This window comes from Chaetura pelagica, unplaced genomic scaffold, assembly GCF_000747805.2.
Source record: "Chaetura pelagica isolate M959 unplaced genomic scaffold, ChaPel_1.0 scaffold146, whole genome shotgun sequence".
NCBI lineage: Eukaryota > Metazoa > Chordata > Aves > Apodiformes > Apodidae > Chaetura > Chaetura pelagica.
The window spans coordinates 730,144-755,932 of NW_009953645.1; the positions used below are offsets into that span (position 1 = coordinate 730,144).

The 25,789-nt window shown below is 47.2% G+C and overlaps 2 protein-coding genes across 2 annotated transcripts in view; one reads left to right on the plus strand and one right to left on the minus strand.

Annotated features, from left to right (window-relative positions):
* The window catches only part of TLDC2 (TBC/LysM-associated domain containing 2), a 28,849-nt gene extending 27,582 nt beyond the window's left edge, over positions 1 to 1,267 (plus strand). The window contains exons 2-4 of the mRNA XM_009999859.1: positions 5 to 100; positions 716 to 789; positions 1,132 to 1,267. Coding sequence (XP_009998161.1) covers positions 5 to 100; positions 716 to 789; positions 1,132 to 1,267 — 306 coding nt within the window. The remainder of the gene's footprint in view (positions 1 to 4; positions 101 to 715; positions 790 to 1,131) is intronic.
* Positions 1,268 to 4,750: 3,483 nt separating this feature from the next.
* Positions 4,751 to 25,789, minus strand: part of SAMHD1 (SAM domain and HD domain 1) — a 36,308-nt gene continuing 15,269 nt past the window's right edge. Inside the window, exons 2-15 of the mRNA XM_009999860.1 lie at positions 19,728 to 19,800; positions 18,261 to 18,421; positions 17,523 to 17,638; positions 16,852 to 16,922; positions 15,286 to 15,441; positions 13,501 to 13,601; positions 13,295 to 13,403; positions 12,692 to 12,783; positions 11,144 to 11,259; positions 9,515 to 9,654; positions 9,042 to 9,131; positions 7,602 to 7,706; positions 6,935 to 7,072; positions 4,751 to 4,873 (exon numbers count right to left, since the gene is read on the minus strand). Of these exons, the coding sequence (XP_009998162.1) occupies positions 4,751 to 4,873; positions 6,935 to 7,072; positions 7,602 to 7,706; positions 9,042 to 9,131; positions 9,515 to 9,654; positions 11,144 to 11,259; positions 12,692 to 12,783; positions 13,295 to 13,403; positions 13,501 to 13,601; positions 15,286 to 15,441; positions 16,852 to 16,922; positions 17,523 to 17,638; positions 18,261 to 18,421; positions 19,728 to 19,800 (1,591 nt within the window). The remainder of the gene's footprint in view (positions 4,874 to 6,934; positions 7,073 to 7,601; positions 7,707 to 9,041; positions 9,132 to 9,514; positions 9,655 to 11,143; positions 11,260 to 12,691; positions 12,784 to 13,294; positions 13,404 to 13,500; positions 13,602 to 15,285; positions 15,442 to 16,851; positions 16,923 to 17,522; positions 17,639 to 18,260; positions 18,422 to 19,727; positions 19,801 to 25,789) is intronic.

Below are 25,789 nucleotides of genomic sequence, written 5' to 3' on the forward strand. Positions count from 1 at the left end.
CCAGGCCTTTGGTGCCTTCTCTGCCGCCGCCTTTCAGTGCAGCAGGGGCTTCTACGGGACGGGAGAGACCTTCCTGTTCTCCTTCTCCCCGGAGCTGAAGGTGGGGGCTGCAGCCGGGGTACCCCGGGGGGGGCTGGCAGTTCCCCGGTGACCTGGACCCCAGGGTGCTGGGGAGGAGCCCTGGAGCAGCAGTGTGGGGTGACATGACTGCTTGGGTGGGTGTAGCAGGCAGGGGTCCCTGCGTGGGGGTCCCTGCCAGGTGTGTTCCCCTGGGGTTTGACCAGGGCAGAGCAACAAGTCCAACCCCTGCCAGCCAGGTAGGAGGGTGGGGGCTCAGGGAAGGGGACCCTGCCCAACCAGGCATCCCTGGGGTCCCTGCCCATGCCAAGGTGGTCACAGCCCAATGTTGGTGGGACGTGGAGGTACCTCAGCTACATCTGCCTGTGCAGAGGGGTTTTGTGTGTGTGTGAGATGGGGCTGGTGGCAGTGGGTGGCAGCCTTCCTCTGGGGGTGGGCCCCCAGGGCTGCTGGCAGGGGTGGTCCAGCACCAGGATGGTGCCCACAGGCTTGGCCAGGAGAAGCAGGACATGGTGGGGACAGGCAGAGCCAGCTTTGCTTGGCAGTCCCCAGCTGTCCTGCACAGGATGGGGACAGAGATGGGGATGGGGACACTGTGCCCCAGCTTGCAGTCCTGGCCAACATTGTCCCCATGCAGGTGTTCAGGTGGACAGGCAGGAACAACTTCTTTGTGAAAGGGGATGTGGACCTGCTGATGGTTGGTGGGGGCAGGTAAGAGCTGTGCCAGCAGCCCACGGGGTCCCCACCCTGATGGCCACTGGGGCCATGGGCCAAGCACAGGCACAGTCTGGGCACAGGCTGGTTATGTGAAGCCAAACCCATGGGTGGAGGTTGTCCCACAGCACTGGCCATTTCACCCCGTGGTGGCAGCTTGTCCTGTCTCATCCCAGTTTTGCCCATCCCTTGTGCCTGGAATCCTCAACAGGAGGGCACTGGAGAGTGGGAACAGGGACAGGGTGGTGACTGGTCCACTGAGAGGTGGCTGGGGAGGTCTCCAGGGACACAGGAGCAGGAGGGGACCCTCAGCTGACCACGCCATGGGCACCTTCCCAGTGGCAGGTCTGGGCTGTGGCTGGATGGAGACCTGCACCACGGGGGCAGCCGCCCCTGCGACACCTTCGACAACGAGACCCTCTCGCCGCGGGAGGAATTCCGGGTCCAGGAGCTGGAAGTGTGGGGCCTGGCCTGACCCTGCAGCCCCCTCGGGGACAGGAGTGCACCATGCTTTGGGACCCATGGCTGGTGCCCTGCTGTTCCCTGCCAGCACCAACTGAGCCTGAGGGGACAGTGCACAGCCTCACCCCTGCCTCCCTCCACCCTGTCCCCACCAAGGGCCCCATTTTGCCTGCCCACAGCTGGTGATGGAGACAGGCTGGGGGGGGGGATCCGCCCCCCCCCCCCCCGCCCCGCCCCCCCCCTCGGGACAGACAGAGCTGCCCCAGAAGGGGGTTGTGGCAGGGCCAAGGACCACAGGGTCCTCGGATGGAGGCACAAGCTTGGAAAGCAGCAGGACGTGGCAGGCCAGAGCCAGCCCAGGCAGCCTCTGCCCCCCCAGCTGCAGCCCCCAGGGACAGTGCTGCCAGGGTGGGGGGGCACAGGGATGGCACCTCAATAAAGAGGCAGAGCTCCCTCCCAGCCTCCTTGCTTGGATGTGGAACAACACCATGGAGCTGTGCCCAGGGCTGGGGAGTGGGATGGGAGAGCCAGTCCTGCCCCAGCCCAGTTCCTGCAGTGGGGACATGTCCCCACCCTTCAAGTCCACCCTCTCTGTCCCCCATTACACCCCGAGGACCAGGGCTTCCTCCTGAGAAGTATCTAGGCTACACTGGGCATCTCACCCTGACCTGTCCCCACCATGGAGAGAAGAGCCCTCCTCAGGCCCCTTCCCACCTGTGGCTTCACAACCTGCTGCCTCTTGCCTGGCTGACACAGCTTGGCCTCTCATTCCTCCTCCACCATCCCATCTCCCCTGTCCAAGCAGCAGGCCCAGTCCCACAGACGAGATTTAAGACAGAGGTGGCCAAGGAGTTTCTACAGGAGGACAAGGGCCTGCCTGCTTTGGCCACAGATTTATTTCCGGAGAGCAGCTGGGCACTGATTGGAAGCACTAGCCCATGACCTCCCCAGCTGCCAACTCCCACCCTAAACCTGCAGCTCTGTGAAGCCTGGATCCCATCAAACCCCAGGAGGAGGTGAGGGTGGACCCTGTCCCCTCATCCAGATCAATAATGGAAGACCACTGGGCCTGAACCCCATGCACCACTAGACTGGACTCCAACTCAACTGTGCCCCTGATCAACCACGCTCCGGGCCCAGTCCCTCAGCCAGTTCTCAGTCCCTCCCTGCCTGCTTCCCCAAACCACACTTCAACAGCTTGTTGAGGTAGACAATATCCAACCACCCTGCCCTCAGCCACCAGGCTGCTCCTTTCCTCACAGGAGGTGACCAGGTTGGTCAATCATGACATCACTTCTTCTTCCCCCAGCACAGCAGCTGGAGCCCAGCTGGCTGCTGGGAGGATGCTGGAGCCAGGGGCCTGCCCCTGCCTGCTCTGCCCAGGCCAGGACATGGCCAAGGGCTGCAGCTCCACCAGGAGGCACCAGGTCCTGCTCTCTCACCCCTGGGCCCAGGGTCCCTGGCAGCTGAGCTGGCTCCACTGCACTCACCCTTCAGAGCAAACTTGAATTCAAACACTACCACTTCAAGCTTTTCCATCTACACTGCCACTGAGCAGTCTGTCCTCTGGAAATATATTTGGCTTCTTTGTGCAGCAGTAAGATCATGTTTAATAAAGTTCACACACTGCAACTCCTTAAAAGAATAGTAAAATCATTGTTTATAAATTTATTTTTAATCCAGGGAGGCTCAGATTAACATGTTTGAAAAAAAGGAAACACTCTGTCTCAGAACTTAATGTTAACTATAAATTTTTGCTTAAACAGAAGTGAAAGATATATGAGTGAAAGATAATTCCCAAGTATAAAGTGCAGCTTTTGTAACTGATTCAAGACAAACTCAAGCAACAATAACAAAATTGCATCATTCTGAACAAGACTTGATTTTATGCAGGCAAGGGAGATAAATGCTTTTGCTTTATGATGTTGTTTCTTGAAGCATCATGAGAAGCTCTTTAAAAGCTTTTCAAGAGGTCCCAACCCCCTCCAACTGTCACCTGGTGCACCTGCAGATCTGAACGGCAGGTGAAGGTGGGAAGGGCAGCGGTGGCACCGCGTCACCTCGGCACAGGAGCACCAGGTGCTCAGGGAAGCAGCATCACTCCTGGTCACTTCAACCCCCCTTGCCCTCTCCCTTCTGAACAGCAACCAGGTCCCATGAGACAAAGGCCAAGGAAGGTGCTGGATGTGAGGGCTTCATGAAGTTCTCTCCCTGTGACTTCACACTGTGTTAGTTTAGAAACTGACTCTGTGACCCACGCTGGGCTGTCAAACCTGAATGCTGAACTCTTCTTTCCCCACTTGAGATCTGGAAATTCCAACCTTGTTCCAATTTCTGAGCAATTGCTGAACCTTTTCCTTTGCATTTTTAGTTTTGAGGGAAGGCTTTTTCAAGCTTTCAGGTATTTTAATTAATGAAAGCAGCTTCCTCTTAAACCTGAGCAGAAGGTGAGAGGAAAAAGGTCTTCCTTGTTCACTTTGACACCTGGACAGGCACACAGTAACACGAGCTAGTCCTGCCAGTCAGGGAGAAATGTAAGAACCCACATAGTTCTACAAGGGAGATAAAAATGACACAGGAAAAGGGAGCTAAGAGAAACAGAGGAGGGACACAAAAATGAAGGAATTCCTGAAGAGCCTGTCTGCCTAGCACAGTGTAATGCAGAAACAAGGTGCACTGGGTGCAAGGAGGAGCAGAACTAGCACTGGGGCAGCTCTGCTCTCCTGCCTGTCTCACCACAGACACTTGAGCAGGTTTTGCAGTTCAGTGTAACAACAAAAATAAGAACATTCAATGTATCAAAAATACAATATAAAACAATAAAAGGCTGCATGTCACTGCAATACATTGTTACTTCAATAAAAACTGGGGTCACATTTATAGCAAGAGTCCTGCATCTTCATCAGCTTTTTGAACACCAGAAAAGTGATATCTGGTTATTACAAAGGTTCCTCTCTACCTCCTTTTCTTGTTTTCAAATGAAATACATTTTGCTGTTGTTGAAGATGCCATCTGTAGTTATTTCAAAGGTCTATTACCTCACTTAACTCTCTCTTCTTCAGGGACTGGGGAAAAAAAAAGCAAACAAAGAAACCCCAAACAACAAATAAAGCCCCAAAAACCCTTGAGCTGGAAGTTTTTCTGCTAGTTTATGAAGGATCACAAGCATCTTCAGAAGGGATCAGGAGGAACAATAATGTGTCTTCAGTACTTGTAAGAATGATGAATTGCAATTTTTTAAGTTACTCTTGCTACACAATGCAAATACATTCAAAAATCAATGGGAATTGAGCTTGGTTGTATCAGGTTGCTAATTTTTTAAAAGTCCATTTTGAGAATGCACTTTGTTCAAGTACTTACATTAAAACTTACTGTAAAATGCATTTCTGCATTGCTCTATAAACTGTATAGTCCATGCAATTGGCTTTTAAAACACTTGCTGCTCAAGTTTACTCATCTTCTGAAGAAGCAGACTGAATAGTGCCAAAAGGAAGTGTTACTTATCAAAAGAAAGCCTTTGTTTACAGCTGGGCTCTGAACCTGTTCTGTGTCCATCATCTCTCATGTTATTCCAGCTTTTCTTCATTGGAGTCAGATGAGGGGCAACCACATCACCATCCTATTATTAAAAGTCAGAAAACATTCATCATAGTACATTCACTTTTGCTTTCTATCCTAAAGCAGAAGGAAGGAAGCTCAGTATCAGACTTGATAGAAAAAAAAAGATGTGCAAGGTCCTACAAGTGCTGTGAGTCAATGAGCACTGAAGATGGCACATTGCAAAGACATGAATTGCTGTGGGCAGTGGGAGCAGCTGGTGGGGAGAACCACCCCCCCATATATCTGAGAAGCCTTCACCACTGGCAGTTCACCTCCTCCTAAATCATGACCACATCTGGAAGGATCAGCAGGCTTTGTGTTCTGGGCACTGGTACAGGAACTGGAAATCTAACTGTAAATAAGATTTGCCATAGTATCTCATTGAGAACTGTTGTGAGTGGGTGTGGGTGCCTGGATGTGCCTTTCTCTGCCTGATGGTGTGTAACATGGTGAGAGTAACTGGCCTGGCCTAAGGCAGCAGTGCTGCTTGCCAGGGACACAGGTGACCCTGGTGCTCAGGTAGCAACAGCACAGAGAGAACAAGCAGTTCTCTGAGCTTAAAAACACACTGGTGAGACCCATGTTGCTGAGTTCTGCAACATGCCAGGGCCTGCTAGATGAATACACCTGGAATGAAAGAATATGCTCATGGGATACAGCAACAGGAGCAGGGAGAGCTTGTTGTTTGATCCAGCTGTAAAAAGCCCTTCTGCAATCCACTGCTCTCCAGAGACAAGATGCCAGAAGCACTGCTTTAAGGCTTGTTCTCATGCTAAGTGTTGATGCCCACAGCTGCAGCTGCAGCACAGAACTCCCATCTGCTGGATAGTCTTTCATTTCAGAGCATGTGTGTCTTTGTCCAGGTGAGACTTGTGGGTGTCTCTAACAAATTAGATGCTTGATGAAACAACACTTGATGAAAAGGAAAAAAAAATACAGTTAAAGAACCAACTGTTCACTCTGTATTTCTTAAGCAACCTGCAGATTTTAATATGAGCAATTATTCTACTTTGAGGCTTGATGCCAGATAGTGGAAAACACCTGGAAAAGTGCATGAAACTGAGGAAAGCTGTTTCTTTCACTAAACCATTAGGGGAGAAACACAACAGCAGATTTGCCAGCACATCTACCAAACCTACTGACACTTGCACTCCAGGAACCTGACAGCTCCTGCACACAGCAGAGTGGCTCCATTAGCATTTTCTACGCAAAAAATCCCTTGGTTGATACAACCATAACTGCTTCCATACAACGAGGGATATACTGGAACCACCAGCACCTAGCAACTTTTTTAGACGAAGGTGCCCACCTTCCTGCCAGAGGGGTGTGATGGGGATGTCTTACCACACATCAGCAGTTTACAGCCATGGTAGCTACAGGCTTCTCCACCACCTTTGGCAGGAGGAACACAAAGCAAGATGTACAGACTTGGGTTCTGCTTTAGAGTCTCCACTTCGCTTGCCAGGCCAGCATAAAACAAAACATCAGAGGAGCCCTAACATACCCTCTGCCTTCCTCACAGCTGGAAACCTCTAGGGTCTGGACTTGACATGACAGGGAGACACAGGGCACAGATAAGGCCTTCCAAGACTACAGACCAACTGCCCAGACAGTAGAGGTCTGCAATCCTGTTCCTGCAGATATTTTCCACTCTAACCCACAGCAAACAAACAGACCAACTGTGAATTCCCTGGGGGAGGAGTGAGTTTAACAGCTGCTGGGCAAGGAAGGAAAGGAGGGAAAGCAACAGAAGTACTGATTTGACCTCCTCCCTAGATCTTTTAATCTCTCGGTGCTTTTGTAGGAGGAAACTTGCATCTATGAACTAGTGACTGTGCAGATACTACCCTTGTCATAACAGCATGAATTTTCAAACTATGCCAGTTAAATCACTGCAAATCCATCACTACTGAAGTGAAACCAAAGTGTGCCCAGGTGTGAGCCACAGAAAGCTGGGTTAGTGAGGAGTGGCTCTGCCACAGAGGCAAGGCCTAACTGCCAGTTTTTTAACGCGAGAGCAGGTTTATGGACAAAGGTGAAGAGCTTTAATTACAACAAAAACAACACATGAATTTGTTACCTGTGGTTTGGTGAAATCATTCTTCATGCACCACTGAATAAAATACTGTTTTGCAGCTGAAAGAATAACTGGATCCTGACTTTTGTAATAAACCCGGATAACCTGCTCTGAAAACGTGACGGGAAGAAACTTTGAAACCTTTGAAATAAAAAAAAATCAGCTTTAGAATTTTTTGAAATTCAGAGCTCACTGAGCTGCAGTTTATTCATCTGAATACAGAAGGAAAGCAGTAAAAAACTATAACCCATGAGCTTTATCCAAAACAACTGTGTTTTTCTAGGACCCCCAGTGTATCCAGGCTCAGTGCTGCTCCCATGCAGAGGCTGCCAGGGCTCCAGGCTGTCACAGTACAGCACAGTGAGAGACCTGCAAGGACATGGGAGTCCACAGCTTCTCCACAACTCCTCTCCTCCACAGCTCCTCCAGGAACCACCATGAAGGACAGCAATCACCTCCATCCCAGGCTGTGAGCCAGCTGCCCTTCAGAAGCCAGAGGAGGAAAACAGCACTGGAGCAGGCTGCCCAGAGAGGAGTCTCCTCTGGAGACTTTCAAGACCTGTCTGGATGCCTTTCTGCGTGATCTGCCCTAGTTTTGGTTCTGCTCTGGCAGGGGGGTTGGACTCAATGGTCCTGGGAGGTCCCTGCAACCCCAACCATTCTGTGATACCTGTTCTCTGCGGATGTTGACTGCTTTGGAAGGATCAGCCTTAGTGTAGAAGTGAACTTTGTCAATGGGATTCTGTTCTTTCATTCCATAATCTATATTGATAACCTTGCATGCAAAGCAGAGAAAATGGCATTTGTTACTGGTTGTCATCAGGTTTTTTTACAATCAATACAGCAAATACAATACACTTCTGTAAATTACATTAATCAAACAGAACAGTAATTAACAAATGCTTACTTAATAAACCAATTGGGTATTGGTATTTTGTATATTTTATTCCACCAACTTTTACTCTGAAGCTGCCAGGTGAATAGTCATATTTACATCAACCAGCTGTGGAACACTCCAGTGTCCAGCAGTGGGAGTGTGCTGGTCCCTTGCCAGCCTGTGCCTCCCCAAAACACAGAATGGGGCAGCAGCAGGGCTCACACTTTTAAACAGGAGGTTTGGACAACATTCTTGACATCTGCTTGGAACACGTAACAGGTTGGTGGTCAGGAAGGAGTCCCCTTCCTCATTACTCCAATTTGTGCAACAAGCACAGTCAACTGCCTTAAGGCCATTTATCAAACACAAAGGTCTATGTTCCTTTTCTGAGTTAAGTAAAGGTGGCTCCTCCACCAATTGCCAAGTCTGGTGTGAGGGAATCATTCCGACCCTCCCCTTCATGTCCCACCACTTCCTCCAGCACATTTATTCAACCCACTCACTTACAAAGTTCCCAAGGGCATTACACTCCTAGTAAACTGCTACAATTTTACCCAGCCTGGAGTGAATCTTCAATCCAAGGAAACTCTAGAATTGATGCGGGATGCTCTCTATGGAAAGCCATTCATTAGCTCTTCTCAGAATTAACCAAGAAAAGGGATTAAACTATTGGACACTTGCAGACTGCTTAAGCTCTCGGCCTCAGGCTCTCTCCCTTGCTGTGGCAGGAAGGCACTTCATGCAGGAGGCAAAACCCAGCAGTGACTGCCAGAGATCAGGTGGGCAGCGCCAGAAGCCAGGAGGGCACCGTGCCCATTATCCTCCTGCTGGAGCCCACAGCTTGCCTGCCCTCATCCCCCACTGTACAGGGTCACAGTCTGCTGACCTCAACACCCATGCACTAACCCCCAAAGGTTTCCCTGCTGCTCCTTTTCAGAGGGAGGACAGTTACAGGAGATCACATTCGTTACTGGGAGCAGAAGTGCCCATAGGACAGCCCAGCAAAGCTGCCTGAAGACCCTGCCCTAGCCCCTCCAACCACAGCCAACCTCCCAGGGGAGCTGGTTGCTCCCAGGGCTGAGCAGCATGGGCAGCACCTGGGAAGCAACCCCCTGGTTTTGTTCTTTCCCTCTGCAAATGTATTGGAATGTTACCTCCAGTTCTTACCAGGGTATACAAGGCCCTCTGTGACTGACAAGTTTTTATTCTAAACCTGCTCTGAGAGATACTTACATCCACTATGAAATCTTCAGCCTTTACCTCCACATCTGGAGGATCCTTTTCTGGCTTGGAATTAGCAATGTCTTCTCCCAGGTTATTACTCTGAAAAAAAGGCAGTAATTGAGGTCACATTTATGCGCTGTTGGGTCTCAACCAAGGCAACAAAATGCTTGTCAGAACGTGTCCGAAGCCAATGCTTTCATTTCTTCACAGCTTGACAGACCCTCCTTACAGAAATGTTTGAATCCTTCTTAGCCATACATTTTCTATCAGTTTTTAGAAGCAGAGTAAGCTTATATAACTGAGAAGGCCCAATACTGCCCACCTGATTTTGAAACAGCAGTTAAGCAAAAAAACCCCAACAAAACAAAACAAACCCAACCAAACAAAAACTACAGAGAGATAAGAGAAAATAAGATGGATAGTAACTTCAGAGAACATTTTTACAGGGACAGAGTTCAGAACCTTCCAGCAGTGGACATTACCTTTCCAATTCCCTCCATTGTTTCAGGTTGAGTCTCTCCTAAATACTTGTATAATTCCCGACGTTCTATTTTATGCAAAATTTCTCGTGCCTCCTTCAGTTCTGGACGATTTGAGTGCAGAATTTCCAGGTAGATATTATCTGCCAAAGTTGCATTGATATTTGTTAAGCACATCATCATCCAGTGACAAAAGCAAAATATATGTAGAGGGACAAAGGTTAAAGCAATGGGAAAAACTGCTGGTTTGGCAAAGACACTTTCAGAGAATGACTGAACATGCCAAGTCTGGAAACTGAGAAGTCATTTACAACATCACCTTAATTATCAACAGATTCAGAACAGTTGTTGCTGGAAAAAGTTGATGAAATCTCACCCTGGCAACAAGTTTTATTATTTCACTGGAAGCTGCTGCCTCATCTTATTTGGCCAATCTTGTTCAGCAAGCAAGCCCCCCTTCCTGTCTCCACCTGACAGTGTGTTTCCCACCATCAATACCACAGCAGCAAGACCCAGGTTTCCTTCAATGTGGCTTCAGAACAGATATCTTGGGCTTTCCTAAAGCGCTGTTGGGATGCTGCTCACCTTTCACAGCTCTCCAACCCCTGCCAAAACCACAACTGGCTTAGAAAGCTCCCAGCACACTCCAGAAGCCATGCAAGCAATGAGCCATGTACCAAAACACCTTTATCTAAGGGTTGTTTTTATAGACAAGGTTGACAAATTCTCCCCCAGGAATAACAGACTGAGTCTCCAGACTGAGAGACAATGCAGGGGAAATAAGAACTCATGAACACATCCACTGTGCAAAAGCAGTAGTGACAAGGAAGGCTTTGCTGTCTCACCCTCTACTAAAACTAGGATTTGCTGTCAAATCAAGAGTTGAAAAATTAATTTCTCCCTGTTTCATCTTCAGAGCACTGAGCCAGACCTTCAGAAGCAGCTGCCAGCAGCCAGGCTATTTTTCTGGGAAAATATCACAAGTCTCAGCTCTTGTTTGCTTCACTCTGTAACCACACTGGAGCTCCCTGCACGTCTTCAAGCAGGTTGCTGCTCTGTGTGCTCAGCCCAGGAGAACCTTTCCCACCGGCTCTTAACTGAGCAACTAGAAATTTTCAGCAATAAACTTAAGTTGTTAATATATTCTGTTTTCTTCTGTTATTTGCAAGCAGGGTAGCAATGGTTCAAGTAAATCAAATCAGATGCCACCAGAGCCCTCTGAAACCTGCCTTGGGGCTAGTTTCACACTGCAACACAGACAGGACTTCTCTGCCTGAAGTAGGATCACTCATAGCTGACTCCTATCTCACTGGTGAGAAGTGCAGCAAACTGAGGGCACAGGCAGGACCTGCTAACACACTGCTTGTGACAACCTGCATTCGAAGGTGCGTGGAATATAAGAAGTTGGTGCTTCTCTCTCTCTCAACATGAAAGCAATTTAAACTAGCAGGTCTTGCTCTCCCAGCAAGATATGAGAGCACAGAGGCTGGACATTCTGGGTCTGCCCCATCTATGCACAAAAGCAGTGCTGCACAGTCCTACTCACAGGCAAAGACCCAGCTGTTAAAACAACATCCTAACAGTTACTAATGTTCTTTTACTTAAAAAAACACAAAACCTGAGAGATCATACCAGTTAGCTTAGTGTAGGCTTCCATGTCCTCCATTGCTGTAGAAATGTGGTACTGCTTTCCTCCAGAGCCTTCTATTTTAAAAAATTTGTCTGCTTTTTGAAAGGCTTCCGTAATCCTAGTTTAAAACAAAATTAAGACTTCAGGAAAGCATAATCCTGAAGCACCTTCTTGCTCAATAGTCAAAAAAGAAATTCATTAGTAGGTTAAAATAGAAGACAAGAGATTAAAGTGCACCCCGAGCACACAGCAGGCCCTGGTGGCACTGCAGGATGTCCCATCTGCATCCTGTCACTGCACAGCTCCACAGCCTTTCCAGCTACTGAAAACTGGTTGAGATCAGACTTTCAAATTCTTTCAATAAATCAGTAAGTCCACCTTGTTCTACTTCAGACTAGGAGCTTAACATTGCTCAGATGATTACAGAACTCTGCACTCTGGTCACTCAGCTGCCTTTTACAGCTTATTCTTTTACAGGCTTGTTGCTCCAGGAGATAACTGAGAGAACACAAAGTCATGTAGAGATAAAGTTACTTGGTTATCTTCAGGTGAAACGAAATACTCTAAAGCTCAAGTTCTTCCAGAGTTCCTTCTACCTCTTGTTGTAATTTTCAGCTTGCATGCTCATTTGGATCCATGTAGAGATAAAGTTACATGAACACTTGGTTATCTTCAGGTGAAACAAAATACTCTTAAGCTCAAGTTCTTCCAGAGTTTCTTCTACCTCTTGTAATTTTCAGCTTGCATGCTCATTTGGATAGGCTGCTATCAATGTGGTAAACCAAGAACTAAATTTCTTGTCTGCTTTACTCCTCACATGTAGGTACTGTCAAACTTTAGCATTTTCAGTCTGAGCTTCAGAGGAAAAAAATAAACCAGGAGCTTAAGTTTATGAAATTAAAGCAGCCACAGATCACTCCTGTACTGTGTAATCCTCTGTGTTCCTTTCTTCCAAACTCAGCAGCCAAAATCCTAATGAAAATATCTGGGGAAACCAACCTTTCTGCTTTACAAGAAAAGTAGAAAGAATAATGCTTTAGGAAACCTCTGTAGACACCAATGAGAGGTACAAATGCAGGCAGCCAGCTGAGTTGGTCCTGGACAATTCCTGCTTGGCATTACACAAACACCAAGTCAGGCCTCAGCTGAGCTACAGTAATGTTGCTCTTTACTTCACTCTGCTACTAACCCTGTTGTAGTAACCAGCCAGTTAGAGATAAGTTGTTTCTAACTTGTAGATAAATATTTTACTTCAGCTGTCAGTAGCTAAAACAGCATAAGAACATCCTGGTCCTGTGCTTCTGTAGGGCTCTAGTAAGTTTCCTCTAATTTAATTTCATGCAGAAGGATGTTGTTTCCTCTTTTTTTTCCAGTAATCGCAACCCACCATACTCTAAAGCACTGAGCCTTGCCACAAGAACTGGGTAATAGAGCTAGCTCAGTGACTTTTCTTGTATGTTTCATTGATTATTTGAATATTCCAAGGAGATACTCAGTTTCAGGAACTTCAAAATAAATGGTATGCATGAAAAGGGAAGTCCAATACTTGCATTATTTCAATGATGTTGCCAGTCTTATGCTGGTACGCTCGCCGGTGCAGCCAATGCCGTTCGTGGAACATATCATACAAATTCCCAGCTTCCTGAATCAAAGAGACCAAATAATATTTTACTTTTGACATTGGCTCAATTGGAAAACTGATATAAGCAAGGAATCAAATGAGTTGCCTCCTCCCATCTGCATCACAGAGCAGAATGGCTGTATTTCACAATTTACAAATTTTGAAACAGACTTGGGCTGTTGTGGGAGAGCAGAAACCTGGCAGTGACCCCAGACAGCCTGGGCAAGAAAGAGGCCACCCTGCTCTTTGAGCAGCCCCTTGCCAAAGCCACAATCACCACTTGCTCATAAGACTTTGACCAGGATCATGCACAGCTGATGGTTCTGTAGAGCATCCCCTGGAAGACCCACCACAAGCCCTTTCAAATAGAGGCTTGCTCTGGTTCTCCCTTCCTTACACCAACTGTTTCTGAGAACAGCCCTCAGAGCAGCAGCTGCTGCTTCCTCTCTGGAGCTAAAAAAGCACCTGGCAGGCAACCCCAGCACCCCCAGCCCAGGGCCCAGCTGCCCCACAGGTCCCACTCCCTGCTCACCTTGTCACGGGTACAGATGTGCTTCTGGCTGTTCACTTCGCACACCCGTGTGAATTTAAGGTATCGGTTATAATCAAAATTGTTTGGGATTCCTAGGTGATGGCAATCCCTAAAAATATTCCACAGAGAGCATTTGATACCACACTAGGACATAGAGTTGTTTCAGTAGCAATTCAGAACAAAAGCAATAAAAGTACGTTTTGTACCTTGCAAAATAATCCAATTTGTCAACATCGATGCCATTTTTTTTGTTGGCTACTATGTCATAGAGGAAACTCTTCTCCTTTGGCCGACCACGGTAGGGCCACTAGGAACAGAGGAACCAAGAGAAACAATCAGGAACAGGAAGAAATTAACAAGAATTCACTCGGGTTTTGCCTGTGATTAAACACCCAACACAGAGGTAGCAAAGAACATGAAGAAGCTGTCAGGCACTAGAAATCCAGAGCTAAGGCTTAAGGTGCTGACCCCCCAGAGCCTCAGGAACAATAAAACTCACGTACACAAGTATTTCATTTCCCATCCTACAAAGACAAACCCTGCAGCTTTGAAACGGCACAAGTAAAAAGCATAGCAGCAAAATAGGGAAAAGGTTTGAATAATTGAATCCTCAGGCCATTAGTTTTTGGGAAGGTGTTGTTTTTTGGTGAATGGTCAGGGTTGGAAGGGCCCTCTGGAAATGCAGCCCCTGCCAGAGCAGGGTCACCTACAGCAGATCCCACAGGAACACGTCCAGATGGGTTTGGAATGTTTCTAGGGATGGAGACTCCACAACCTCTCTGGGCAGCCTGTCCCAGGGCTCTGTCACCCTCACAGTATTTTGTTATGTTTAGCTTGACCCTTCTGTGCTCCAGCTTGTGCCCCTTGTCCTGACATTGGACACCACTGAAAAGATTCTGTTAAATCCACAAACGTGCCAGTCACACAGCCTTTTGCAATCAACTACAGAATACTGTAGAAGAGTTTTCAAACAAGTATTTAGATGTTTTAAACAAAAATTGTTTAAACAGCCAGCTACCTAACTCCCAACTCACAAGGGATAACTAAGGCATGAGGCAAATCAACAGCAAGTTGTTGAGGAAATCAACAACAAAATAAGATGCAAGTTGCACATAATTTTTTTTTTATTTTTTTTTACATCTAATGATTCTTCAGCTAAACAAAAAATTCCACAAAGTGGCCCTGAAATGCTGAAGGCAGACCATGAAATGGCTTTCATGTTCCCTGGATTATAAAAATATTAAAATGTGTATGAATAAGAATGGAAAAATATGTAAGTGGGAAGAGAGCATGTCATAGACATAAACATCTTGTTCTGATCACAAAGAACTCTGTTACTGGGACAACATCCAGGACATTGTTTTTGTCCAACCGTAAACAAGCTGTTTTTCACATCAGCACCAGAAGGGCATCAAGGTGACAGCACTACAGCGTGGACACCTCAGCAGCAGCAGAGCCTGGACTGGTGAGACCACCACAGAGCAGCTGACTGCAGTGGAAGATCCTGCAGACTAACTCCAGGACAATGGCAAAGGTGCCACGTACTCTGTATGACCCTTCTTTGCCTGTTACTCTGCTGAAAATAGGGATAGAATCCAAACAAGGAAAAACAGACACTGAGTAAGAAACTGGCAAAAATTAATTCTTTCCTGTGAAGGTGGTGAGACCCTGGCCCAGGCTGCCCAGAGAAGCTGTGGCTGCCCTGTGCCTGGAAGTGTTGAAGGGCAGGTTGGATGGGGCTTGGAGCAGCCTGGTCTGGTGGGAGGTGTCCCTGCCCATGCAGGGGGGTTGGGACCAGTTCCTCTTTAAGGTCCCTTCTGTCAGCACTGTCAGAGATAAACACTACACTTCTTCAGTTCCTCATGGGATGCTCAGAATTTTGTGGGGCTAAAAATAAATACTAAAGCTTAGCAGAAGCAGAAACTATCTAGTCATTCAGTAAAATTAAAGCCATTTACTGGGATAACCACAGAAGCAGAACAATGACTCACTGATTTCTCACAAGCTGCTTCATCTATAGGCCCTCCTATTTGTTCCTTGATAAAGTTAAAATCTTCTTCCAGGACAAGACCATATGACCTCATGACTTCTTCTAGTTTATTGGAAGTAACCAGGTGCTCAAACATTTCAACAGAAGCAGTTTCATGCTGTGAAAAACACACATAAATGTCACATTACATACAAATTTTAAGCATCTTTCCTGAGTGTCACAGCCTTCTCCTAACCCAGCAGCACCGCGTGGCCAGGCACCATGGTGTGAAAGTGCAGCACTTGGGTGATTTTCTGTTAATTTTGTATCTAACCAAACAGGAAATCAGCTGGTCTACACAGACCAGAAACACACTCTTCAGATGACACCTGTTATTTTTAATGTTAACAACCAGTAGTAAGATAGTGACAATGTTAAATGAATAAACAACCAATTCTGCTGTACAGAAGATTGACAGGTTCACACATCTGACTTTGCTTCATAATTATAAGCAGCCTGAAAGGACTGTGTTACATTTAATTCCCAGCAAACAACCCTTGAAACTTTGTTCAAAGTTTCTGAAAATTTGAATTCTGAACACTGGATTAAATATCTTGGCATTGAATTAAAACGTTTAACTGGAAAGACTTAGCGTTGTTCTGTCTGGAGAAGAGAAGGCTCTGGGGAGACCTCATAGTGGCCTTGCAGTGCCTGAAGGGGCTCCAGAAAAGCTGGGGAGGGACTTTTCACCAGAGAGGGCAGTGATAGGACAAGGGGTGATGGTTTTAAACTGAAAGAGAGGATATTTAGGTTAGACATCAGGAAGAAATTCTTCACCACGAGGGTAGGAAGGCACTGTCCCAGGTTGCCCAGGGAAGCTGTGGCTGCCCCATCCCTGGAAGTGTTGAAGGGCAGGTTGCATGGGGCTTGGAGCAGCCAGGCTGGTGGGAGGCGTCCCTGCACATGGCAGAGGGTTGGAACTATACAATCTTTATGGCCACTTCCAACCCAAACCAGTCTTTGAACCTATGAAAAGAAGCTCCCAGTTGGTATGTGACATTTGTGAAACATCCTAAAGAAAGCTCACAATGCACGTTTTAAGGCACAGTGCTGGCTTAAAACAATCAGTGCAGCCCTAACGAATTCTGCTCCCTTAGAGTCACACTGCAGGCACTGACGAGACTGAGACATTTTATTTCTCCTGTGTCACCCAACCCGAGGTCTGCAGGAAGAGGACATGCCTGCACAAAAGTACCTAGAAGTTAAAGAGCATTTGCTGTTTCAGGGAAGAGGTGCTTGTGACAAACATCTGCCCTTGCTGACTTCTCCCCACATCTCCTTCTCCTTTGCCAGAAAGGCTCCTGGCCACGCTGAGGGCCCTGATGTTCCCCAAACAGTGAAAGAGAACAATGAGGAAAGCATCACAAGATCAGAGGACAACATGGGTTTTAATTATGTAATCAAAATGATCCAACAAAAAAAAGTGAGATGATCACTCCATTCTCATAAGCACTGCCAGTCTTTAAAGATGGACTAATCTCCTCAAAATGTCAGTTTTCTATTTTTACTTTAACAGTGAAAAGCCTACCTTCCACTTCAAACCTGGACGAGCAAGTGGAATAAATCTTCCATCAAACATGTGAGAAAATGGCCCGTGACCTTAAAAATAAAGATTACACAAGTTTAATCTAAGACATGATTGTCAGCAATAATATTTTGAGCAAGCTAAAGATCTGGATTCTCCTGTATTTGACTTGATCTTGACACCATCTATGATGAAGATCCAGCTACAGTGAGTAACCTTCCTAAGACATCTTAAATACTACTGCACTTAACATGCCCAGTTCAGTTACCTACACTACAGGCAAGGACTGCAGGACCACTGAGAACATTAACTACTCTGCACCAGATCTGAAGAAAAGAAGAAGTTATAAAATAATCATAATTTTTGAAAGGGCCACTAGTTTTCACTCTGAAATGTTTTATGAGACCTGAGGACATCACAGAGTAAGCAGACACTTCAGCCACTTAGAACAACAGAACAATAAACACCACCTGGGAACAAGACAAAAAATGGCCAAGAATGGCCACAAATTCACCCAGGGGAGCTGCCCCCACAGAGATACTTGGGAAAAACAAACCCTGTCTGGGAATATGGCCACTCATCGAGCAGCCCCAAAGAGCTCTCATGTTCTGATCCCATGGTCTTCATCCTAGGGAGCTTTCAAAGAGCAACAAGACATCTCAAGTGTTACTTACCCAAATCATGACAAAGCCCAGCAATTTCTACACAAAGGATATCTCGCTGGGTTATATCCAGTTCTGGTTGTCTCTCCTTCAGTGTACGGACCAGAAGCCCTGCTAGGTAGCCCACCCTGTAAAAACAAAACAAAAAGTGAACATAGATAGTGTTTTAGGCTCAACAGAAAAAGAATAGTTCACCTCCATCAAGTCACAGCCCTTGTTTGAGAGGTATCACAGAACGGTTTGACCTGGAAGGGACCTTAGAGATCATCCAGTTCCAACCCCTTGCATGGGCAGGGACACCTCCAAATACTCAAACCCTGACCTGCAAGAGCATTAGAGACAAACCATTTCCTGTAGTAGAGTTTTAGTGGTCAGTAACACGTCCAAAAGCAAGAAAGCATGAGATACTATGCTCAAAACATGGAGACAAAAGCATCCTGCAGCATTTCATACTGCACAGCCACAGTGGGTTGTCGAAGTGTGCACTGGAAGTCCCTCAGCTTACACACTATCCTTTGCCTTCCAGTTAGTGCAACTGAAAAGGTCCCCTACAGTCACCAAAGCATTTTGTTCTTCCAATTCTAACAGTAGCTTATAACATCTATTTCTCTTCCTTTCATTAGTAATCCTCAATGACAGTGGTGCCCCTTGGCCCTTCACATTAGTGCATCTGAACTCGGGGAAACCCAAGTTGATCATGAGATGAACATGCAGATGAGCATGAGATGAACATGCAAGGCCCTGCCTTACCCTATGGAGTGTTCAAAGCGGTTGTGAGAGGCTCCTGGAAAAACAAAGTAAGTCCCACCCAGCTGCTTAATGTATCTGAGGCGCTGAAACTGAGGTGTGTCGATGATCCGGACCAGAAGGGGATGTATTTCAATGTGCCCATGAATTGGATCGTTAAAAACCTACAAAAGGCAAATAATAGTATAATTAACATTTAAAATTTGACTTTGAAAAGAAAGAGGCACCGAGGTAAAGGGTATGTGGGAGAGGGTAATTGTTTTGTTTCCTCCTGTAAAATCACCTGAGGGTAATTGTTTAGTTTCACCCTTTGTTTCCTACCCTTTAACAAGATTTATCTTGGAGAACTACTTGAGCACAATGCCAAAAAAGACAAAGCCACGTGTTTCAGAGCGCAAGGGAATTAAAGTAAAAATATTTTAAAATTTTACCTACACCTATGTAATTGCAAAACTTAACATCTGAGAAAAGGGCTTCCTTTATTAATCTGCTGTTCCAGTTAAAGCAGGAGACTGCAGTACATGTCTGAGACTTCCAGTAAGAAGTATTTGGTTTGACATTGTTCATGGTCTTTAAAATCAGGTGAAATTTTGCCAAGTGAAAATTTTGATTCTTACTTTTCTCATAAAGCACAAGGTAACTGAAATGTGGAAGAAGTACACCTGGATTCTCCCTAAAAGTGTGTTAAGAGACATCTGAGTAACTGCAGTGACTTATTAGAGAAGATAAACACAGAGTATCACAGTATCATTCTGGTTGGAAAAGACCTTCAAGATCATCAAATCCAACCACTACCCTAACTCTGCCACATCCACAACTAAACCCTGTCCCCTGGCACCACACCTCTCTTCTTAGATGTCTCCACGGATGGTGGCTCAACCACCTCCTTGTACTTTAATCCTTGCCTCCAAAAAGCAAATAAAACCATTTCATCACACACACACTTTGGTAAAATACACAAATAAGGACTTCTTTCCTCACTGAGCTGACAGAAGACTGGCAGATGCACAGACTATCAAGACACGTGTGCAGCCCCGGCCCGAGTTAAAGCAACAGACATTGCTGAGAGGAACCGCTGGATGTGGCAAACAGTGGAAGTGAGGGGGAGGTCTGTTAACACAGGCCTGGGGCTAAACTAACAAAACAAACCAAGGGGAGGCTCTACACAAAGAGATGTGAAAGAGCAGCTTCTCAACACATCTCAAACAGCTTATCTGCTCATTCCATCTCTCACAACCACCAGGTGCCCACATCCAACTCTTAGCTGATGATTTTAACCATTTTTCTGGTTAATGTGGTTTTCAAAGAGCACCATCAAAGAGTCTGCTGCTCAGAGAAGGAAAGGCAGCACCAGCTGGCACCACCAACCAACCCAGAGGAGAGAAGGCTGAGAGACAGGGAGAGAAACTGTTGGGAAGCAACAGAGAGGTCCTGGAAGGGGGTGCCCTACCAAGACAGGGTTGGCATTACCTTCATCACGTCTAGGCGCTGCTGTCTCAGGTCGTTCAGGCAGGCCAGCACTTTCAGTCTCTCAGCTGGGAGGCTAGAAAGGAAAAAGACACTGAGAGCAAAGCCTGCCATGTGTTTCTTCCCCTTACAATCTGCAGTATCTATGGAATTACCCGTACAAGCTTGTTGCGGTGAGCGAGTCAGACACTTACTCATAAGAGTTATCGTGAATGCTCTACTTTATTGTTAGGTACATGGTATATATTTGCTTGTTACAAAAGATCATGCGTCTCAATATGCTAACTGATTGGTTAATAAGTGCTGATCACACGTTGTTCAAGCGCTGTGGTAAGCTGCAAGTTGGATACTTCTTTTGCTGGGCATGCATCTTCTTTGAGGCGTCAGCTTCTAGCTGTGTCTTGTTTCAGCTCCTGGTCTGTATCCTGCTGTCCTTTAAACGTTACAAAGTCCCTATCTCCTGTTCCCTGCACGTCCCTATCTCCTGTTCCCTGCACGTACAGCTCTAGTATTTTTCCATGTCCATTACTGTTCAGAAACTCATCCACACAAGCTGACCAACCACATGTGAGTGACAGAATAATGATAGAGATCAAGTTCTTTCTCATGTTTTGGGGCATAAAAGTAGCACCCTTGGGATCACTGTGTCCAACCATCATGCCTACTCTACAAAGTTCTTCTCTAAACCATCTCCACCAATACCACATCCAAATGACCCTTAAACACATCCAGGGATGGTGACTCGACCACCTCCAGTCTGTTCCAGGGTCTGACCACTCTTGCTGTGAAAAAAAAAATGTTCCTAATGTCCAGTCTGAACCTGCCCTGGTGCAGCTTGAAGCCCTTCCCTCTTGTTCTGTCACTAATTACCTGTGAGAAGAGACCAGCACCAACCTCTCTACAATGACCTTTCAGATAGTTATAGAGACTGATGAGGTCTCCCCTCAGCCTCATCTTCCTCAAACTAAACATTCCCAGCTCCTTCAAGCGTCATCAGATTGATTCTCTAGGCCCTTCCCCAGCTTCGTTGCCTCCTCTGTCCTCACTCCAGCACCTTGAGATCTCTCTCGAATTGAGGTGCCCAAAACTGGACACAGTACTCCAGGTGTGGCCTCACCAGTGCTGAGGACAGGGGGACAATCACCTCTCTGCTTCTGCTGGTCACACTATTTCTAATACAGGCCAGGATGACATTGACTTTCCTGGCCACCGGGTCACACTGCTGGCTCATATTCAGCTGCTTGTCAATCAGAACCCCCAGGTCCTTTTCTGCCAGACACTTTCCAGCCACACTTCCCCAAGGGCCCACACCTCCCCCAGCCCACAGCTGTCTGGGGTCGCTGTGGCCCAAGTGCAGGGCCCAGCACTTGACCCTGTTGAAGCCCAGACCATTAACATTAGTCCAATCTATCCAAGTCTTTCTGCAAAGCCTCCCTACCCTCATGCAGCTCAACACTCCTGCCTAGCTTGCTGTCATCTGCAAACTTACTGATGATACACTCTATGTCCTTCTCAAGATCATCCATAAACATGTTAAACAGAAATGGTCCCAACACTGAGCCCTGAGGAACACTACTTGTGACCAGCCTCAGCTGGATTTGACTCATTTGACCACTCTTTGGGCCCAACTGTCCAGTCAGTGCTTGATTCAACAGATCATTTGCGCATCCAGGCCATGAGTAGCCAGTTTTTTTATGAGAGTTCTATGGGGAACAGTGTCAAATGCTTTTTGGAGGTCCACATAGACAATATCCTCTGCCTTTCCTACGTCCAATGGTTGGGTCATCAGGTCATAGACGGAAATCAGATTCACTAGGCAGGACCTGCCTTTCATAAACCCATGTTGACTGGGACTGATGCCATGGATGACCTCTGTATGGCTTCTAATGACACTCAAGATGATCTGCTCCGTGACCTTCCCTGATACTGAGGTCAGACTGACAGGTCTATAGTTTTCCAGATCCTCCTTTCTGCCTCTCTTGTGGATGGGTGTTATGTTATGGCCAGGACTTGAGGTAAGTAATGGAAAGTGGCTTGGTGATTCCATCTACCAACTCAGCACCCTTGGGTGTAACCCATCCAGTCCCATGGACTTGTGTGCATCTAAGTGGTGTCGTAGGTCTCTGACCACTTCCTCTTTCATTGTGATGACCTCGTTCCACATTCCCTCCCTGTCTCCTAGCTCATGTGGCTGGGTACCCATGGAACAGCTAGTTCCACTGCTAAAGGCTGAGGCAAAGTAGGTGTTGAGCACCTCAGCCTTTTCCTCATCCTTTGTTACTAAGATTCCCTCTGCATCCAATAAAGGATGGAAATTTTCCCTAATCCTCCTTTTGTAGTTCATGAACTCCTAGAAACATTTTTATTATCCCCAACACCTGTAGCTAGTTTGAGCTCTAGCTGTGCCTTTGCTCTCCTAATTTTCACCCTGCACAGGTTCACTTAATCTTTATAAACTTCATGAATGACTTGCCTCCTCTTCAAAGGTCACAGACTCTCTTTTTGTTCTTAAAGTGCAGCGAAAGGTCCCTATTTAGCCAGGCTGGTCTCCTACCCCACTTACTGATTTTTGGGCACAAAGGGACAGCCTGCTCCTGTGCCTTTAAGACTTCTTTCCTGAATTATGTCCAGCCTTCCTGGACTCCTTTATGCTTCAAGGCACCTCCCAAGGGACTTCGTCAATCAGTCTTCTGAGCAGGTCAAAGTTTGCCTTCCAGAGGTCTAAGGTGGCAGTTTTACTAACCGCTCTCCTTGTTTCTTCAAGGATCAAAAACTCAATAATCCCATGATGACTGTGCCTTAGACGGCCTCCAACCTTTACTTCCCCCACAATATCTTCCCTCTTCACAAGAAGGCAGCCCAGGAGGGCACCTCCCCTGGTCAGCTCACTTATCAGCTCTGTGAGGAAGTTACCCTCCACACATTTCAGGAACCTCTTGGATTTTTCCCCCTCTGCTCTGTTGTATTCCCAGCAAATGTCTGGGAGGTTCAAGTCCCATGCAACAATGGCAAGTGACTGGGAGATTTCTCCCAACTGCTTACAGAAAGTTTCATCCACCTCACTGTTTCGGCTGGGAGGCTTAAAGCAGAGTCTTGTGTTTCAGGAAACTGAGCTTGCTGTGTGGAACACACCCCCGCTTCCTGATCTGCACAGAACTGGATATTAAAGCAAATCTCTCAACTCTGTGAACTGGCTTCTTGAACAGCAGGGAATGGACACTGCTGTGGGGACAACAGCACTACCTGTTGGTTTGATGCACTTGATTACACTTTTAAATGCCACAAAAATTCAGCGTGGAAGGGAAAATTAACCGAAAAATAGCCAAGCACATGAGAGAAAAGGCGTGTGACAACCTAACCCCCTTGAGAAATGAGCAATGACTGCAACTGTATCAACAGCAGAGAAGGGGCAGCTCTGTACTACAGACAGCACAGGTCATTAGACAACTACCTATGAGAATGCTGGCCACAAAGAGCATTACTGCTACTTTGCTCCAGAAATTCACCTCCTGCAGGAATTAATCAGACAGTGCTAACAAGCCCTCCACGATGCATACATCTCTTGGAGTCACCCCATCCACCACCTTCCACCCTTCTTTGCTTTGTCCACACCCTCCCTCATGCCACAGATGACAAGGATGGGAAAATCCGTTTCCTGCACCCACTAGAAACTTAATTATTCCAGAGAGGTCAGCCAGACAGCTCCACTCATCATCTCTATTTAACATGCAGCATGCTGCATGCCACACAGAAACATTTGCTTCCAGGAATAGGAAAACCAGTGGGAAACCCATAGCACTGCCTCCAGGCCCCTGTCCTTCAGATCCTTCCCTGCTGAATGTCCAGGAATGGCAGGGAACTAAACACACTCATTCACTCCTGGCCTGCACAGAGAAATGATGGCAGTCACTGCTGGACACTGTCCACACTGGATGTGTGCAAAGGGATGGTTCTTCACTGCAAATTCCAGAGGTCTTTAAAAAGCAGAAGGCTCTAGCAATTTCTCATCCAACACAGTATTTTAGGGTTAACAGAAACAAGACATGAAACCTCTCCCAAGGAAGAGAAGAAAACCCAGATGCAGGTCATTCCATGCCCCAGCACTATCCACTTTCCATACCAACAGCTCTCCACTGTAGCACACACTTGGGGGGCTTCCTGGCTCCCCTGTCCTTCCTGCCCCATTCAGCACTGACAGATCCTGACCTACAAATTTCTGATGATCCAGAGCAGCCTGCAGGTGTCCACTGTGTCCAAGTGTCCGTAAGGGCATTCGATGCTCAGACAGCCAGCAAGGTTCTAACATCACCCACCCTGCTGGCAGTCTCTAAACAACATCTGCTTGTTCTTTCAATTAGACAATTACCTTGTGCTTCTGAACACATCAAGCCTTGCACTGCCTTCCACAGTCTTTCTATTGGCACTTAAAACAGCTGTAGCTAACACCCTTCTCCCACAAAATCCCCAAATACCTTAACAGCTCCTACCAAGGTCTTACCTCCTCCAAAGCACAACTCTTCTGCAGTGGCACCTTGAGTCACAACAGCTGTCTTTTATTTTACCAATGGCCACACCCAGATGCCCTTTCAACTCCCCCTGAGCACATTGCCAGCACAGACAGGATGTCTCTATAGACCAGAGGTGGGGCACTTCATCCTCAGCAGTGTTAGCTCTGACAGCTGCTTAGCCAAGGAGCCAGCCTACACATCACAGAGTCATGGAATTGTCAGAGTTGGAAGGGATGTCTAGAGATCATCTAGTCCAACTCCCCAGCTAATGCAGGATCACCTAGAGCACATTACCCAGGACTGCATCCAGGCAGGTCTTGAATGTCTCCAGAGAAGGAGACTCCACAACCTCCCTGGGCAGCCTGTTCCAGGGCTCTGTCACTCTCACAGTAAAAAAAAAAATTCTGATATTCACCTTGAACCTCCTATGCTCCAGTTTGCACCCATTACCCCTTGTCCTATCACTGGTCATCACTGAAAAAAGCCTAACCCCATCTTCCTGACACTCACCCTTTACATATTTGTAAACATTGATGAGGTCACCCCTCAGTCTCCTTTTCTCCAAGCTAAAGAGACCCAGCTCCCTCAGCCTTTCCTCATAAGGGAGATGTTCCACATGATGACAGAACACATATACATGTATAAACTCAAAGTGTCTTCACCACCAGAAAAATTACAAGGTTTTGGGACCAGTCATCTCCCTCACTGCTGGTAACAATCCTTTACATGCCCTACGGCAGCGTTGGGTTTTCCTGTGCCCACAGCAGGTTCCTGCTCCTGCTGGAGGACAGGCTCTGCCAGACTGCCCCAAGCTGCAGCAGCTCAGGGTGCCCACTGAACTCCAGCACTTGCCCCCTGGCCTGTGCCCCTCCAGGACACGCAGCTAAATCTCGTTTTCTGGAACAGTCCACCCTACTGTAGCCCCGCAACAAAGCAGAGTCCCAGCAACGGCTGAAAGATCAAAATGTCAACGCCGGGGAGTTGCCTCAGGGCTGGGTGAGGCCCAGGCTCCTCAAAGCTGCGGCTTTTTGGCTATTTCAAACCCCGTTACTTCTGTCGTTACTAGAATTGGAGCAGCATTAACTTTACACTGAGAAGAAAAGTTCTCATCAAAACTCCCAGAGTCTCCACCGGTGTTCCTATTAACACTTGAAAGGCTTTGTGCAACCAGTAGCATTTCCTCGGAAGGTTTTTTTTAGGGATGTTTTTGCTTCTCAGGGTTGCTGGACAACCAGCTCCCGGGCCCCGCTGTGCTGGGATCAGCAGGGAACTGACAAACTCTTCCGAAAGGCCGGAGATCACCCGCACGCAGCCCGACCCATCACTGTCCCTACGTCCAAGCTGCTGGGCTTTTTGGGGCGGAAACGGGGCAGAGCCATCCCGGCAGGTCAGAAAACGCCTTTTTCCCCGCGATCGTGGGGAGAGACGCGCCCGCAGCCCCCCCAGGCCCTGCAGGGCCCTCCCCGCCCAAAGCCCCTCACTAAACGCCCTCCTGCTCCCAGGGAGAACCCCCGGGGGAGCCCGAGCCCGCTCAGCACCGGGCGCGGGGCCGGACCC